This window comes from Festucalex cinctus, chromosome 16, assembly GCF_051991245.1.
Source record: "Festucalex cinctus isolate MCC-2025b chromosome 16, RoL_Fcin_1.0, whole genome shotgun sequence".
Taxonomy (NCBI): domain Eukaryota; kingdom Metazoa; phylum Chordata; class Actinopteri; order Syngnathiformes; family Syngnathidae; genus Festucalex; species Festucalex cinctus.
In genome coordinates this window covers 9,481,566-9,491,791 of record NC_135426.1, presented here as the reverse complement: position 1 = coordinate 9,491,791, position 10,226 = coordinate 9,481,566, and the positions used below count along the sequence as shown (strand labels likewise).

Here is a 10,226-nt window from a genome sequence, read left to right as displayed (position 1 = left end):
GGTCAAGCTTCAAAGTTTGCCTCCCATCTGGTTACAAATATTGATTTGGGAGTCAGTCGCTTGTGTGGATTCTAAGCATTTGCAAAGAAACATTGCTTGCTAGTAGGACGATCGGAGCACTAACAACATGAGGCGGAAGCTTCTTCTTCTCCTCCTCGTTGGGATCTTGGGCCTCCAAGAGACCTGCTGCTTTGAATTTGTGATCGACGGCGAATGGGAGGATGAGGAGGTGGGTGAGCTTGAAGGTGGTCCTAATTGACAGATGCTGTGACATCCCTTACGACATGTTTTCATAAACAACCAATGGTCAACTTTCTCTCACCAGTCAGACCCTCGGCATTATGGTGACAGACATAAGGTGGGATATTGTTTGAACTGGAAATGGAGGAGTATGCCTCACCGTGTTACAGGAGCTAAGTCTTCTGCAGACAATCCACTAAGAACCATGAACAATATTTCTACATGTTACATATAAAGTATAAATTACAGTAATTGCAAAAAATTGTGCATGATGACTTATTTGTGTTTTAGAGAGCAGTATTGACCAGCGAGGAGCAGGAAGATTTTGAGGTATGGCTCTCCACTTGTTGTTTTAAAGTCTCACCACTAAAACAAGAGTTCGACCTTATCTCAAAAAATCAATAACATGCTGTTTGGGGACATTCCCGTGACTGATGGGTTATTGACCTGGTTCTGTATCAGTCCTACGATGGTTCCAGGGACTTCAGTTTGAGCTTTTTGATGGCAGTCTTAGATGTCGCTCAAGTCAAACCAGGGATAGCATGGAATCCCGGACCCCTGTGAAGTTCTCCTTCAGGCCAGAACCTCCTTCAAAGCTCACGTTAAACTTTACCTTCCTGCCCAGGCCATCCGTGGAGATGACATCACCGTCAAGAGCTACAAGGTGGAGAGCCGGATCACGTCACGGTTCGCCCATACCACCGTCCGAAGCTCCGTTGTCAACTCAGGCTCCAAGGCCCAGACCATTGGCTTCAATGTGCAGATCCCCAAGCGAGCCTTCATTACCAACTTCACAATGTGAGGGCACTCAGCAGATTGACAACGCATAACATTCAGAGTTGATACCTGTTGCTTTTTGCGCCTCAGGAATGTCAACGGCATCACATTCACAGGTTCGGTGAAGGAGAAGACAGTGGCTAGGAATCTGTACGCTCAGGCACGAGCCAAAGGGAAAGCCGCTGGCATCGTCAGGTAGTCTGCCAGATCTCTCTTGGATTTAACCCAAATGTAGCATTTAAGCGAATGAAAGTGTAAGAGGTAAAAGTGAATGGAAGAGAGACCAGTAGAATAGTAAGCTTAGAGGGAGTAGAGGTGGATTAGGTGCAGGAGTTCAAGTACTTGTCATCAACTGTTCAGAGTAATCGGGAGTATGGAAGGGAGGTTAAGAAGAGAGCGGAGACAGAACAGATGGGACGGTAGTGAGACCAGCTGTATAGTTTGGAGACATATTGATCAACAGACAAAGGGACAGTATTGGTAAAAGAATGCTGGCGATGTAGCTGCCAGATTTATAGATGTTGTGTTATGAAAGAAGACTTGCAGAGAGATGGAGTAAGAGTAGGATGATTTTCTGTGGTCAAAAAGTCCCAAGGGAAACAAGAAGTCAAATTTAAGGGAGGCTTGAATGTTTCCACACAACAGAGCTAACTCCCAGGAATTGGAGACCTTTAAGACGGAGGTGCATGTCCCTCCTGGAAGCAACATTGAGTTTGAGCTACACTACCAGGAGATGATGCAGAGGAAGCTTGGATTCTATGAGCACTCACTGCATCTGCAGCCTGGGAGACTGGTGCCTCAGTTCCAGGTATAAACACCATCAGAACACTAGCAGAAACCCTAAAGGTCTTCATGCAACTTTAACGTCTGTCTTTAGGTGGATGTATACATATTTGAGCCAAATGGAATCGCCACACTGGAAACATCCAATAATCTAGGCGACAAGTTTGTCGATCTGGTCACAGTGACGCAGTCCCCAGAGAAAGTAAGACTAACGCCACATGTTTTGCTTTGCAGTGGAAATTCCTAACTGGTATATGTCACCACTGTCCCTCAGGCTCATGTGGTCTTCAAACCCACCCTGCAGCAGCAGAGGAAGTGCGACAACTGCACAGAAAGTGCCATTGACGGAACCTTGAACGTCAAATACGATGTGAAGCGGGACAACAATGCTGGCGAGCTGCAGGTCCCCGACACTGACAATCAATTATTGCTAACACATTGACAAACTGTGACTGATCAAGACCAATCGGTCCCGCTAGGTCTCAGATGGCCACTTTGTCCACTTTTTTGCCCCTTCCAACATGTCACCACTCCCCAAAAACATTGTGTTTGTCATCGATGTCAGTGGATCCATGTGGGGGGTCAAGATGAAACAGGCAAGTCCTTGTTAACATGGTGGCCGTTCGATACGATTGACTTCCAGTCCTTTCTGGCAGACAGTGGAGGCCATGCAGGCTATCTTGGACGACCTCACTGTTGACGATCAGTTCAGCATCATCGACTTCAACCACAATGTGCGATGTTGGAGCGAAGACCTGGTTCCTGGATCCTCCATACAAATTGCAGATGCCAAGAAGTACATCCAGAACATTAAACCAGTTGGAGGTAACACGACACATATACGAATTAGAAAGCTAAGAATTTTGTGTTGCTCATACCTAACCTTTTATCCCCAGGAACCAACATCAATGAAGCGCTAATGAAAGCAGTGCAGATCCTGGTGAGGGCATCCAATCAGGGGCTTATCGACCCTCGATCTGTCTCCATGATTATCCTGGTGTCGGATGGTGACCCTACAGTGGGTGAGTCTCCGACCAGCCAATCAAATCCTGCCATTTAGGCAGCTGGCTCAGATAGATAATGGATGATTCTGCAGGAGAGATCAAGCTGAGCACCATTCAGAAGAACGTGAAGAAGGTGATGAGGGAGGACTTCTCCATGTTCTCCCTGGGCATTGGCTTTGACGTGGATTACGACTTCTTGGAACGTATCGCCATGGACAACCGCGGTATCGCCCAGCGCATCTTTGCTAATCATGACGCAGCCGAGCAGCTACGGGTACGAAGCCATTCAGAAACAGCTATGACAAATTTGTGCTATCAAGATAAATATAAACACAAACATGCAGAGGCATAAGTGACCCAAGTATCTGTGTATATATGTGTTTCCTGATGTTCCCTGCAGGCGTTCTACAGCCAGGTATCCAATCCTCTTCTGCGGAGGATCGCCGTCCAGTTCCCAGAGGATTCTGTGTCTGACGTTACGCAGAACCAGTTCGACAAATACTTCGGGGGCTCCGAGCTGGTGGTTGCCGGCAAGGTGCAACCGTCCGAGAGCGACACTTTGACCAGCTTCACCACCGCATCGGGTGTGAGTGAAACAAGAAAGAATCAGAGGGTGGGGGTAATTTCCGGTCTTCCATCACATTCCTCTCATGCCGCAGGCCCTGCTGGACATCACCTTGGAGACGGAGGTGGACACTTCCAAGCTGGACATGGAGCTGGCCAAGCAGCAGCACTCCTTCACAGGCTTTGCCAGGCAGCTGTGGGCTTACATTACCATCAAACAGATGATAAGTGAAAGGTAAACCCCAATACCTGCACACAATCGGACCACTACTTGAACAAAAACCTCGCCAATGGATCGGTCCTTCATTGCCCTTCACTGTCCCTTCCAACTTGTCAGGTCTTTGGCGCCAACCGCCACCAAGAAGAGAAAGATCACCCAGCGCATCCTGGCGTTAGCCATGGAGCATCAGTTTGTCACTCCTCTCACCGCTCTGCTGGTGGAGAGCGAGGACAGCAAGGAGAGGCTGCTGGCCGACTCCCCAAAGGATCCCAAACAAGGCTGCTGCTCAGGTGCTGGACAGAAGCCCTGCCACAACCAGGAGTCATTTTGATCTGCTTCATCCAGTAAATAATGTCTGTGGATAGGAAGCGGAATGGGAGGAGGAACGAGGACTTTACCTCCAGTGAAGGTCGTCTACCAGCCTCCACCCTGGGTCCAGATGACTACGCCAGCGCCGCCCAGCCATGTGGAAAAAGGCCCAGAGGAATGGACGTTGCCAAAGCAGGTCAACTTAGGTAAATGTTCACCTCCCTATCTGCGGGTTGCACCATGCAAGTCTACCCGTTAACTGATTTTTATTGCATGCTCGGACACATCTTCGCTCACCCAGTGGACAACGACCCTCACTTCATTGTGCACCTGCCCCAAAGAAACATGGACGTCTGCTTCAACATCAACTCCAATCCCGGCCACATCCTCAACCTGGTGAGCGACAGAAGCACAGGTACGACACCAGCTCCATCAAGTAACCTCTGGCTTTCCAAAGTGTGACTTTGTATGCTGTTATGCAGGTGTGGCGGTGAACGGACAGCTAATCGGCAACAAAAAGGTGCAGAAAGAAAATCAGAGCACCTATTTCGGGGTCATCTCAGTCTACTACCAGACTGACGGCATCAGTGTCACCATCAGCACCGACAACATCGCCTTCACCGACGGCAAGAACAACCACACCTTCACTTGGGGTGCCACGGCGGACATCGTGCAAAACGGGTAAGCAGATAATGCCCCATAAATAATGTCTGATGGTGTCATCACTTTATTTTTCCATTCAGGGTAAGGATCTCCATCGTGAAGGACTCGCAGGTCTCCATCACCATCAACCAAGGCATCAAGGTGATGGTTCTTCTCCACCGCGTGTGGAAGAAACACCCAGTCAATGTGGACTTCCTGGGTGTCTACCTCCCCAACGACAACCAGTACTCAGCATTGGTCCATGGCCTCATAGGTATTTGCATGTCGTCAATGTAGAAGAACTACTTTTTGCTGCTCCTGGTCATTTTTTAAATGGATTACGTCAGTGGTGGGCAAACTCGGTCCTCGAGGGCCAGAGTCCTGCAGGTTTTGGAGGTTTCTCTCTTCCAACACAAGCTGATTCCAATCAAGAGGATTGTTGTTGTGATTATCCAAACCAAATGGAGTCACTGAGATAAGAAGACGGGGCTTTGTCTGACACGCTGATTCCAAGATGGAAACTTGAGGCCTTTACTACAGTTTGTAGGTGTTTATTTGACTCTTCAATACTATACTTTCTTATGTACAATTACTGAAGGTAAAACTTGCAGTGTGGGACAATATGTTGGTAAAATCTAACATCAATCTAGTATGAATCTAGCAGTCAATCTAGCGGTCAACAGAAAATAACAGCACCCTGCCTCCTCTCTTCCTGTACCAACAAGCAAACATTTTCAGGAACACAGGTGACATTGATTAAGCAATCACTCTACCTTTGTGACACACCCACACACACAGCTCCGCCCACGCATACATAAACACACAGACACCACTGACCCCTAATGGCATCTCAGACAATATATCCCTGCCTCTACAATTGTTATTAGGCTTATGCAGAGCTTTCTGATGAGCTGATCATAAATCAACTGTGTTGGAGATGGGAAACATCTACAACCTACAGGAATCCGGCCCTCGAAGGTCTGTCTTTAAACTAGTAAGTCAAGGCACTGCTGGAGTTCAGACAGAATTATTTCATTGGCTCTCATGTAATATAGACTACTCATTATTTGCAAAACACAACATTTATTGTTGAGGTGCTGAGGTTAATACGGAACAAATGTACAGAAATATTGTTTATACAAAACGGCAAAAAGTTGTGTATGGCCCCTTAGGTCAGTTCTCCCAAGAGCCCGAAGTGAACATTTATGACATCCGTGACGGCACCGACCCCCAAAAGAAGGAGGCCACCATGGAGGTGAAGGGCAACAAGCTGCAAGTCACCAGGTAGCTCTTCTTTACCCCTTGCGATAAGACCCTTTTAGGAATTTTGGTTGTTAAATGGCGCCACCTATTGACTGCACTCACCAGGGGCTGGCAGAAGGACTACAGACAGGACAAACGACGCGGCTCTGACGTCTACTGCTGGTTCATACACAACAGCGGAAAAGGGTTCATCGATGGCCACTACAGTGCCTACATCGTTCCTGACCTCCACAGCTTCCTTGTAACGGAATAGAGGAGTCCTCAACAACAACAAAATAGGAATAAAAAGAAGAAAAAAATATTTTTTTCCCCACAGATGTCCAATTTGCAAGTTCCTTAATGTTATAGATTGAAATCTACTACATTGAATTTATTGAAAGGAAAATTTCATCTGTAAAATGTGCCCCTTTGACTTGTTTGTGATTAAAAAAAAAATAAAAATTGTCTGTTAGGATTTTAGAGAAAATAACTGACATAGTAGAGTCCTTTAGAGAAGAAGGAGAGGGAAAAAAAAAAAAAAAAAAGTTTGTTCAAGCCAGTTTGGAGAAGTCCTCATAGGCGACGTCCACTCGCTTTCCTTTCTGTGGACCCTGATGACAAAACATGATTTTAGGTTCTTAGTTACCATAGCAACAAAAACTACATTTCACAACAGCATCAACAGCTTTGGAGGGTGATGTGTAACTTTTTGGCAACATTGTGCTGGGAAAGGCAGCACAGAAAGGGATAGATCTACACAGACATGCTGTGCTGCGTGTTGATTGGTGGACAGCAAAAGGAAAAGTAAAGGTTTTCCTCTTGTAATAAAGAGTCACATGTCCGCCAATGTTGTGTCAATTCATTGTGTTCTCACACCATTCGCGGAGTATTTATTATCTGCCCGACTCTAGTGCTGCTTGAAAGAATCACTGCCCAAGTTCAGTTGGATTTAACTTTTTAGGAAAATTTTCTTTTAAATGTTTGAGAAAGACTGACTGAGACAATTATGCTAATAGGCCACTGATAGATTGAACTCCAATATAGTGTATTGGTTTTCAAATGTTTTACTAAGTCAGGATGACGAGGTCCTTCTCTACTTTCCATTTTCTTGTATGTGATGTGACGCTCAATGGCAAAAGTTTGGACATCTCCTAATTTCACTTATGTCTTGCACACAGTACATTTTGTACAGTAAATGTGATGCTATTTAGTATGGGACCAAATAAACTCAGTTTTAGAGTAATATTTACACTTGGAGTTGGAAGAGAGTAAAATAAATAATCGAAAAAAATAATAAATGAAATAGAATCAAATTCACTCTACAGAATGTACTGTACCAGCAGTAACTATCATGAGCCGATTAAACAGATATCAAAACAACCTGGACGTAAGTACACTTACTGAATCGAGCATGAGAGAAGCGCAGAAGTTCTTCTCGTCGATGCCCTCCAGCACAGCCTCCGTGTCGCGGTAGCTTCCGTTCACGATCATCACACGTTTTCCTGCAGGGACGTTGGTCAGGTTTCGTACACGTCATGTATTTCCCGGTTGTAACTGCAAAATGTCGGCGGGTGCGTACCCGGCGCAGGTATCACCGTTTCCACGTGGTTCTGGTCCAGCTTGAGTTTATCCCCGGAGTCTATCATCTTCACCACCGCCGTGAATTTCTCTCGCACCTCCTGCAGGGCAGACGTTTGTCACAATGTGCGGCACTTGCTCGTGTACATTGCGTTTGCGATTACCATGACGACGGCCTTTTTCTTGTGGTACTTATCGCCCAGCCTCTTGGTCGCCACCTTGACCACAATGTTGGGCTGCAGCCAATGGTCGGTCTTGACCGGTTGTTGCTGCTGCTTCTTCCTTTCCTCCATCTGAACGTTAACACGCTGACGTCAGCGAGGACACGTACACATATAACAGACACCAAAAGTCATACGAGACGCTACCTCGATTATCTGCTCCAGGGCGGATTTCCGCTTCTTGTCCCGTGAGTCGGGAGTGGAGGACGGCTCTTTCCTCTTTGTTGACGACGCCTTTGCAAGAGCGCTTGAGGCCACGAGGGAACTACAAGGAGGACGGTGTTTTTCATCATTAGATTTCAGAAGAGTTCAGGAGCCACAAACAGTAAAGTCTCAAGGGGTGAGGCAAGAAGAGGGGACGCCGGACAAAGACGAGAGCATCCATGGATGCCGTTTTGCTGCGTTGATTGATTCATGTGCATTGTCCTTCATAAATAAATTAAAAAATAAAAACATGGAGCCTGCAGGTTCAAGTTAGCTTCAAGATACCTTGATGTGGAAGGACCATACAGTGATGTACTGGCACCCAAGTTGAAAGCAACTGTTAAGAGAAGGAAATACAGTCAAGTGCAATGGGGACTCATGTCAACACATATTCATGTGTGAAATTTACCCTTTTCCTCTTCATTCTCTCGCTTCAGCTCAGTATAAACTGGATCTTCCTAAAGTATGAAGAAAAAAAAAGTGATGATAAGTAATGTTCTCCAAGCCTCCATCATAATTGTAGCTCATGTTGTTCGGAACACACTTCCTCATCCTTGCCGCCGCGGCCTCTTCGGACTTGCTCCTCGATGAACTTGGCGCTGCGCTCCTCGTCGTCCAGCTCGTGCTTCTTCCTCCTCGCCAGCTCCTCCTGCCGGCGGATGGTCTCTGGGTCACGATCGATGTATTGGATGTACCAGCCCTTGGGCGTCTCGTCCACCTTGCAAAGACCTGACGAAACACACTCAATTGTGGATGATATTCGCATCGGAGAGATTTTAATTACTAGCTTGCCAACCTTGTCGTCCGAGCCACTTGGTGAAGTCGGTGAGCGTCTCCCAGCGCGTGGCGTTCATGTGGATGTGTTCGCGGTCACTGATGTACTCGTTGTACACGATGTTGTTGTGAACGCGCTTTGTCCCTGTACACATGCAAAAAGAAGACCCACAGGATCCATCATGTTTGGTGAAATAAATAAATAAATACAAATGTTCCTATCACAGTTCTTTGCAGTACGAGTCACTTGAGTTTGAGCATCTGCCAAACATGTCAGATTGGGGCAAATTTACAAATGTAAAATTTTAGGGTCAACGACTACACATGTTGTCCAAACTCACCAAAACGTCGCCGCAGCAACTCCACGAAGCCACTTTTGAACTCACTGCACAGAAAAACAACAGCAACTTGATTTATTTGATTACAGTACATCACATTCAGAAATAATGTCGCTGAGCTGCTATGTCTGTAAAAAATCACATTTTAATGTATCAAAAATGTCCACTGGCCCACTTATTTTATTCCCTCAAAAAAATACATTGATCTTGAGCTACATTACTTGGAGAAGAAGTCCATAAACTTGCGTGGACACTCCGAGGCGAGCAGCAGCTGCCTCTGGTGGGACTCGGACATGCAGTGACACTTGAAGCCATTCTGGTGGCACACGGACGAGAAAGACGCATAAAATGAAAGCAAATTACAAATAACAATTTTACGCGAGAGATAGCAACAACTAGTCGGGGATAACTCACCTCATCTCGGCATTGTTTTTGACACATTTGACAATACCACCTCAGTTTCTGTAGACCTTTGGATTTTATCCGGTTGCTTATCGCCTTGGGTGAGAGAAAATCGGCTTTCCCCATTTCGGCTTGCTGAAACTTCTACAAAGATTCGTTTTTTTACCCAACTAAGCTCGTGGAAACGAAACGTAAACACGGTTGACCTAGCAACTTCCGGGTGTTGTGCATCTCGTCTCGCGAGATGTTGGCGAAGAGGCTTAACTTCTTCTTTTTTGGGTAATATGGAGGCATGAATAAATTTGCGCCCTCTGTGGTTTTCTGGAAGTAGTGACACCATGTAATTTGTCTCGTGTTTTTTTTTTTTTTTGTACAGTATTCTTATCGAAGCCGAAGAACCGATATTCATTACCATTAGCTTGAGGAGGTTGTGACATGAAGTACTGTACTTGCTTTTAATGTAGTTTCAATTGTTCAATGGAGCTCTGATTCTCTGTGGTGAAAAGAATGCCATGTTAGAGAGTCTTGGGTAAATTGCTTACTAATAAGAATCATTGCATGCGTTTAAAATGTATAAATAAAATATATGATGTAAAATAAAATGTGTCTTTTTGGATTGTGACTCGTTGCCTCCCTCGTGTGGCGCTTGGTAGTATTGCCAGTCTTGTAGTACCATGGTACTCCACACGATGTAGGCACTGAGTAGCTGAGGTTCTAGTCACATTTCTGGAGACATTTCGACACAACAAATCATTAAAAAAAAAAAAAAAGCGTATATTTGTACATAATAGTGTTTATTGAACTATGAAGATGAAACAAGGGCAAATTACACCAATTCATTCACTACTGTAAATGAGGTTGCATTTGTACATGCATTGTGTATGAATGAATGAGGTCACATTGAGGTCACACTTTGTCTTGCCTACAA

General features: G+C 45.6%; 2 protein-coding genes across 3 annotated transcripts; one reads left to right on the top strand and one right to left on the bottom strand.

The window, feature by feature from the left end:
* The first annotated feature begins 42 nt into the window (after positions 1 to 42).
* Positions 43 to 6,628, top strand: itih2 (inter-alpha-trypsin inhibitor heavy chain 2). Of its 2 annotated transcripts, none has more exons than XM_077500113.1 (21): positions 43 to 229; positions 326 to 358; positions 532 to 570; positions 866 to 1,038; positions 1,108 to 1,212; positions 1,663 to 1,825; positions 1,895 to 2,002; positions 2,075 to 2,203; positions 2,280 to 2,400; positions 2,461 to 2,625; positions 2,697 to 2,822; positions 2,897 to 3,078; positions 3,205 to 3,390; positions 3,464 to 3,603; positions 3,706 to 3,878; positions 3,954 to 4,103; positions 4,199 to 4,312; positions 4,380 to 4,578; positions 4,641 to 4,813; positions 5,712 to 5,823; positions 5,908 to 6,628. In XM_077500113.1, the coding sequence occupies exons 1-21, from the start codon at positions 128 to 130 to the stop codon at positions 6,053 to 6,055; spliced, it is 2,841 nt and encodes a 946-aa protein (XP_077356239.1). In that variant the 5' UTR covers positions 43 to 127; the 3' UTR covers positions 6,056 to 6,628. The 2 variants fall into 2 exon arrangements, with proteins under 2 accessions (XP_077356239.1, XP_077356238.1); XM_077500112.1 differs by having other exon boundaries at positions 44 to 229; positions 2,280 to 2,396; positions 2,457 to 2,625.
* Positions 5,603 to 9,533, bottom strand: kin (Kin17 DNA and RNA binding protein). The gene is made up of 12 exons (XM_077500114.1): positions 9,311 to 9,533; positions 9,118 to 9,212; positions 8,900 to 8,943; positions 8,581 to 8,703; positions 8,329 to 8,513; positions 8,194 to 8,242; positions 8,070 to 8,121; positions 7,728 to 7,845; positions 7,524 to 7,652; positions 7,361 to 7,460; positions 7,183 to 7,283; positions 5,603 to 6,392 (listed from the first exon to the last, which is right to left on the bottom strand). Exons 1-12 carry the CDS (start codon positions 9,422 to 9,424, stop codon positions 6,333 to 6,335), a joined length of 1,170 nt encoding a protein of 389 aa, XP_077356240.1. The 5' UTR covers positions 9,425 to 9,533; the 3' UTR covers positions 5,603 to 6,332.
* Positions 9,534 to 10,226: the final 693 nt, after the last annotated feature.

What these genes read in the sequence shown, in the direction of transcription:
- itih2 (XM_077500113.1), top strand. Translation starts at nt 128, where the DNA reads ATGAGGCGGAAGCTTCTTCTTCTCCTCCTCGTTGGGATCTTGGGCCTC. An exon ending in GGTGAGCGACAGAAGCACAG is followed by an intron (nt 4,313 to 4,379) that starts GTACGACACCAG and finishes GCTGTTATGCAG; the next exon opens with GTGTGGCGGTGAACGGACAG. An exon ending in ATTGGTCCATGGCCTCATAG is followed by an intron (nt 4,814 to 5,711) that starts GTATTTGCATGT and finishes ATGGCCCCTTAG; the next exon opens with GTCAGTTCTCCCAAGAGCCC.
- kin (XM_077500114.1), bottom strand. Translation starts at nt 9,424, where the DNA reads ATGGGGAAAGCCGATTTTCTCTCACCCAAGGCGATAAGCAACCGGATA. An exon ending in AAAAACAATGCCGAGATGAG is followed by an intron (nt 9,213 to 9,310) that starts GTGAGTTATCCC and finishes GTGTGCCACCAG; the next exon opens with AATGGCTTCAAGTGTCACTG. An exon ending in AACGGTGATACCTGCGCCGG is followed by an intron (nt 7,284 to 7,360) that starts GTACGCACCCGC and finishes ACGTCCCTGCAG; the next exon opens with GAAAACGTGTGATGATCGTG.